Below are 7,080 nucleotides of genomic sequence, written 5' to 3'. Positions count from 1 at the left end.
TCGGATTTCATTTTAAGCAAAATATATCGATCCTTGCTCAGAATTATTTAACCAATTGATTGAGAAGTGTATGGTATAAGCTATATATATATATATATACTTTTGTAATTCACTGTTTAAATATTTCTAAAAGAGAGTATATATGAGAAATTGGATGAGAAGTTAATGATACAAGCTATATATTTTGGTCAAGCTACTACTTTGATAATTACCAAATATAGTAGTACCAGCCTTTTTCAGTAATAAAATAAAGCATTTTGGAATTTACTTTATATACTAATATATTAATATGAGATATTGAAAGGCTTCATTATCTGCACGCACAAAGATATAAGCCAAAGAGTATAAGTTATTAGTTAGCTATAGAGTATAATGTCAAAGTCATTGGACTTCCATTTTTCGTTAATTGATTTTGACTTTTGTATGATTGTATACTTGTTTTAGACGGGAAGCATACTTACTTAGGAAGATAACTTCGCCTTTTTTTATGATAAAGCTTTTACTCAATGCATGTCCATCGCAAAGGCATTGCTGTTTATATATATAGAATTCATAACTTCACTACGGATATGAAAGCTGGGCGCTTAGATTGCTTTTTTAGAGAGAGAGCTCATTAGCTTCAAATATTGTTTATGAAGAATGAGTAACCTTATAGTTTTGCGGTTTTCTCAAAAATACACTGACCTTCACTCTCGATCTTCCTAAGCCAATCTTTATTGCACCCCCTACCCCACTCCCCCCTTCTCACATACCTCACCTACACACAAACACACACACACACACACAAACCTCGATTACACATATCTTAACTACACATACATCTCTTATAATATTTTTTAAAGCTATATATATATATATAAATAATATGCTTATAATTAAACCAAGTCGAATTGATTAAAGTGAAAGGCTGAAGAAGAATGAGAGTGCATTGTAACAGCAATTTTATTTTAAGAATATCGAGAAGGTTTTGATAGTAGAGTATTTGTATTATGTAAAGAGTGCGGGATAGTGAGATAGACGGAGGCAGTGTGTAAGAAATGATTTTTTTATATAAGAAGGGTTTGAGAATTAGGGTGTGTAACAATTTTATTATTATTATAGATTTGAGGATTATTGTGTGGGCCTGTAAAGAGAGATTACAATGGTAGGACTTTGTGATGGGTGATTTCTGTTTGGTCTAGAACCAGTTATTTAAAGATATACTAAAAGTCGGAAGCTTTGGAGAATATGTATGATGGGATGAGGTCATTGTCACTGAAGACAGTCCTGGAAGTATAAGCATACAAGTGTTATGTGCGTGCAAAAGCTTAAAGGTAGTTCTGAGAACAGTGGTATATAGCACTTTTGATAGCGTTGTGAAGCTGGTGTTGCTAGGCGTAATAAAAAAAAAAGAATATTGTAGTTATTGGTGTCGGTTTTTAAAGCGTCGAGAAGTTTGTAGGGACACGAAGATATGACTGAGGGCTTATTTCTTGTTCGACTCATATATATTATGGACAGCCGTCTAAAAGGAGATAAAACAACGAATATTTTGGTTTTTTTTAAAAAGAGTGCGCTTCCGTTTTTGTATTGCGCCGCTTTTGGTTCACTTTGAGTTGCAATACAATATGAATGCCGATCCACAACAGGAATGAAGATCCTTGAGAGGGATGTAGGAATGTTGGGAATGTCGAAAGATGATTCAAGCCATTGTTAAAAAAACATTTTTTTTTGTTTTGGTTGCGGCACAGCAAAGGTTATTTTAATATACACTTCTCTCCAAATAGTTTCGAGTGAATACTAAATGGTATTTCAACCTCCATATGGATAACAGTGTCCCTGTCAATGGGCCCATCTGTGGTTCTTTTACCATTGGGTACACAAAAGCTGTCTGCACCACCAATTGGTAATACCAGTTTACAAAAAAGCGCACACTATCCGAATTACCAATTAGCATCCTTAGTTTGTAAGAAAACATAAAACGAAACAGACAATATCGTATATTTTGTATTGGTGCAGCCAATTGACTGGTAGGCAGATGCCTGAGTGTGTGCGCGCGCATGTGGATGTGGGTGTGAGTGTGTGTGCGCGCATGTTGAAGGGAAGAAAGAAAATAGGCTGGACAGTATATCTAAAATAAAGTAAGAGCTATATATAAATATATCAATCGATAGTGATTACTGAAGTATGTCTGTATCGGTGTATGTTGAAGAGAAGAAGAATATATATATATATATACACCTAACAGTGTATTTAAGATACAATAGCAGTTTATATATATAGTTATAGGGTAAAATTTTGACTATAAATACCGACTGTTTCAAAATAACTCGATAATATTATTCTGTAGGTTATTATTCTTTGATTAAATTCCACCGAGTGTAATTATAAAGAAATGGGTCCGCACCTAGATAGTACTGCAAATATTAAATACACTAGAAAACATAGCTTTGATTGTGTGAATATATATATATATATATAGTGCCTATTATACATTTAAAGTATTAACAAAAAAGAACAATGCCATTGTGAACAATTTATATATATATCGTAGAAGAAATTGATTATAAGAATATATTAAAATGTATATTATATTATTATCTATAGCTTAAAACCGATACAACTTTAATTAGAATCTTGAGGAGACAAGATATATGGGTTATTTTGAAATTATTTGAGAGATATATGATACAAGCTTTAGATTTATAAGAAAGTAAAGTTATTATTACTAGCGTATATGTTTTTACGATATTACTTTCTTTTGGATTCCGGTGGTCCGAGATTGTCGGAAATATCCATTCAGTCCAGATCGAACGTAATAGGCGGCCGATCCGGACAGAATCATATTGCTGATATTACATATTCTTTTTTTTATTGGTTAACTGAAATTTTAATTCTCATTCATCCTGCATATGCACCTTTCTTGATTTAGCTGCAAAACAACTTTACAAATCTTGAGACTGCATTCTTTATTGGTTGGCAAAAAATATAGTTCTTAATAATGATATACATTTACAATTTATTGGTTGACTAAAAACATATGTCTTATGAATATGAATATTTACTCTCTATTGGTTAACTGAGAATATAGCTCTGCTTAATCTTGCATATCTACTAGTCTTTTAACCAATAAAATATTTCTTACTCATAGTGAAGTCACATGCTTTACTGGTTTGCAAAGATATATAGTTCTTAATAATGATGCATATGTATTATTTATTGGTTGACTATAAATACATATCTTAGTAATCCTACAAGTTTACTTTAGTTTGCAGCCAAGAGTTTAATGTAGTTAATAATCGTATATACTCATTATTTATTGGTTAAACTCTATGTATTTTACTCATTGCGCATACTCATTACTTATTGGTTAAACTATATGTATTTTACTCATTGCGCATACTCATTACTTATTGGTTAAACTATATGTGTTTTGCTCATTGTGCATACTCACCCTTTATTGGTTGACTAATAAATAATATATATCTTGAGTATTAAATTCTACTGTATACATAATTTGTTACTTTTTTATATTATTTTATAACCCATTCATTCTATTTAATATAAGTTTTAGTATAGTATATTTTACAAAGCTTATAGAAGGAAGAGACACCTATTGGAAAACAATCTAACCAAACATGAGCATAGACACAAATAGAAAAATAAAACAAAAAGAAAAAGAATTATAGATATATACTTTCTAAAAATTATTGGTGTACAATTAAAGTTCAATTTATTATTAAAAGTATATGAAATAATATAATATATTCTAATATAATATATGAGAACAAGACTGCGATTTTATTTTATTTTATTTTTATTTAAAAGTATAAAGCTTTAATAGTAGTATATTCTTTTTATATAGTAAAGAGTAAGTGGTGAGTTAAAGAAAGATGTTATTTGTAGGCAGTATTTGTAGGTGGCCCGTGTATGTGATGCGTGGGACAGAGTTTTGACATTCATGGTGTACACTGATCAAAAAAAAAGATTTCTATAGTGGGCTGTTGTGCTCGGTAGTGTCCGCCTGATTTAGAATCAGTCACACAAAGATATACTAAAAGTCGACAGCTTTGAAAGTTATATGCAATGGAATGGAATAAGAAGGTTTCAGAAGTATGATAATACGAATAGTATATATGTGCAAAAGTTGAAAGCTAATTCTGAGAATGGTAGTGTATGACACTCTAAGTGTAGAAGAAAATAATGTATCGCTTTTGAGTGTCAAGATTTTGTTATATGGCTATTATTTCAATTTTTATTTTACTGTTGTAATAAAGTAAAGAAATAATATGGTTGTTGGTGTCAATTTTGATAGTGTGGCAAAGCTAGTGTTGGTGCAGGTTTCAAAAAAGAAAACATTACTGTGGTTGTTGGTTTCAATTTTGATAGTACGGCGAAGCTAGTGTTGGCACAGGTTTCAAAAAAGAAAACGTTACTGTGGTGATGATTGTCAACTTTGGAAACAGTGCGAAGTTGTTGTTAGTACAGAGTTGAAAAAAGAAAACAGTAGAGTGGTGATGACTGTCAGCTTTGAACGCAGTGCGAAGTTGTTGTTAGTACAGGGTTGAAAAAAGAAAACAGTAGAGTGGTGATGACTGTCAGCTTTGGACGCAGTGCGAAGTTGTTGTTAGTACAGGGTTGAAAAAAGAAAACAGTAGAGTGGTGATGACTGTCGGCTTTGGACGCAGTGCGAAGTTGTTGTTAGTACATGGTTGAAAAAAGAAAAGAATAGAGTGGTGATGACTGTCGACTTTGGACGCAGTGCAAAGTTGTTGTTAGTACATGGTTGAAAAAAGAAAACAATAGAGTGGTGATGACTGTCGACTTTGGACGCAGTGCAAAGTTGTTGTTAGTACATGGTTGAAAAAAGAAAACAATAGAGTGGTGATGACTGTCGACTTTGGACGCAGTGCAAAGTTGTTGTTAGTACAGGGTTGAAAAAAGAAAACAATAGAGTGGTGATGACTGTCGACTTTGGACGCAGTGCAAAGTTGTTGTTAGTACAGGGTTGAAAAAAGAAAACAATAGAGTGGTGATGACTGTCGACTTTGGACGCAGTGCAAAGTTGTTGTTAGTACAGGGTTGAAAAAAGAAAACAATAGAGTGGTGATGACTGTCGACTTTGGACGCAGTGTAAAGTTGTTGTTAGTACAGGGTTGAAAAAAGAAAACAATAGAGTGGTGATGACTGTCGACTTTGGACGCAGTGCGAAGTTGTTGTTAGTACAGAGTTAAAAAAAGAAAACAGTAGAGTGGTGATGACTGTCGACTTTGAAAGCAGTGCGAAGTTTATAGGGACACGAAGGTTTGACCAAGGGCTTATTTTTGTTAGAGCTGTGTATACAGTGAACAGTCGTCAAAAAGGAAAAATAAAGAGTATTTCGATTTTTTTTTAAAAGAGTGTGCTCTCTTTTTATATTGCGACATTTTTTCTCTACTTTAAGTTGCAATATTATATGAATGACGATCCCCAACAGGAATGAAGATCCTTGACAAAGATGGCGGGATGGAGGGAATGTTGAAAGAAGATTCAAGCCATCGTTAAAAAAGAATTTTTTTTTGTTGTGATTACGGCGCAGTGAAGGTCACATTAATATACTATCCTCTCTCAGAAACTGTAAGTGAACACTGAACGGTATTTCAACCTCCATATGGATAACAGTGTCCCTGTAAATGGGCCCTGCTATGGTTCTTTTACTATCGGGTACACAAAGGCTGTCTGCACCACCGATTGGTAATACCAGTTTACAAAAAAGCGCACACTATCCGAATTATCAATTAGCATCCTTAGTTTGTAAGAAGACATAAAAAGAAATAGACAATATCATATATTTTGTATTGGTGCAGCCAATTGACTGGTAGAGGGATCTCTGAGTGCGTGCGTGTATATTGAAAAGAGGAAAGAGATAGGTGTAAGAGCTTATCTGAAATACACTAACAGGGTATATATATAATCCTAGAGTGACTTTTGGTATATGGATTTATCACGCGGCGTGTTATTGTAAGGATATAATTGTCTAAGAAGAAGAGAGATCAACGAGATAAAGATTTGTGGTGGATAAACAGAGAGTGCGAGAGTGAGAGAGAGAGAGAGTGAGTGAGAGAGAGAGAGTGAGAGGGAGAGAGTGAGAGGGAGAGAGAGAGTGAGAGAGAAAGAGTGAGAGAGAAAGAGCAAGAGAGAAAGAGAGAGAGAGAGAGCAAGAGAGCAAGAGAGCAAGAGAGAAAGATAAAGAGAGAGCGAGAGAAAAAGAGAGAGAAAGATAATTAAGGAAAGTAAAACGTTAATTGATCCATAAATATCCAGTAGATCGAATTATGTTAAAAGCACATTAAAACACATCTTGTTGCTTATAGCTCGGATCGGATTTCATTTTAAGCAAAATATATCGATCCTTGCTCAGAATTATTTAACCAATTGATTGAGAAGTGTATGGTATAAGCTATATATATATATATATACTTTTGTAATTCACTGTTTAAATATTTCTAAAAGAGAGTATATATGAGAAATTGGATGAGAAGTTAATGATACAAGCTATATATTTTGGTCAAGCTACTACTTTGATAATTACCAAATATAGTAGTACCAGCCTTTTTCAGTAATAAAATAAAGCATTTTGGAATTTACTTTATATACTAATATATTAATATGAGATATTGAAAGGCTTCATTATCTGCACGCACAAAGATATAAGCCAAAGAGTATAAGTTATTAGTTAGCTATAGAGTATAATGTCAAAGTCATTGGACTTCCATTTTTCGTTAATTGATTTTGACTTTTGTATGATTGTATACTTGTTTTAGACGGGAAGCATACTTACTTAGGAAGATAACTTCGCCTTTTTTTATGATAAAGCTTTTACTCAATGCATGTCCATCGCAAAGGCATTGCTGTTTATATATATAGAATTCATAACTTCACTACGGATATGAAAGCTGGGCGCTTAGATTGCTTTTTTAGAGAGAGAGCTCATTAGCTTCAAATATTGTTTATGAAGAATGAGTAACCTTATAGTTTTGCGGTTTTCTCAAAAATACACTGACCTTCACTCTCGATCTTCCTAAGCCAATCTTTATGCACCCCCTACCCCACTCCCCCCTT

At 33.1% G+C, this 7,080-nt stretch overlaps 1 protein-coding gene across 1 annotated transcript; it reads left to right on the top strand.

Moving 5' to 3' along the window:
• Nucleotides 1–4,268: 4,268 nt before the first annotated feature.
• Nucleotides 4,269–4,473, top strand: PHYBLDRAFT_146863 (hypothetical protein; the record flags this gene model as incomplete). Its single annotated transcript, XM_018431739.1, has 2 exons — nt 4,269–4,313; nt 4,369–4,473. 2 exons carry the CDS (start codon nt 4,269–4,271, stop codon nt 4,471–4,473), a joined length of 150 nt encoding a protein of 49 aa, XP_018289924.1.
• Between the last annotated feature and the right edge of the window lie 2,607 nt (nt 4,474–7,080).

Source organism: Phycomyces blakesleeanus (assembly GCF_001638985.1).
Source record: "Phycomyces blakesleeanus NRRL 1555(-) unplaced genomic scaffold PHYBLscaffold_14, whole genome shotgun sequence".
Lineage (NCBI taxonomy): Eukaryota > Fungi > Mucoromycota > Mucoromycetes > Mucorales > Phycomycetaceae > Phycomyces > Phycomyces blakesleeanus.
This window is presented reverse-complemented; position numbering and strand designations above follow the sequence as displayed.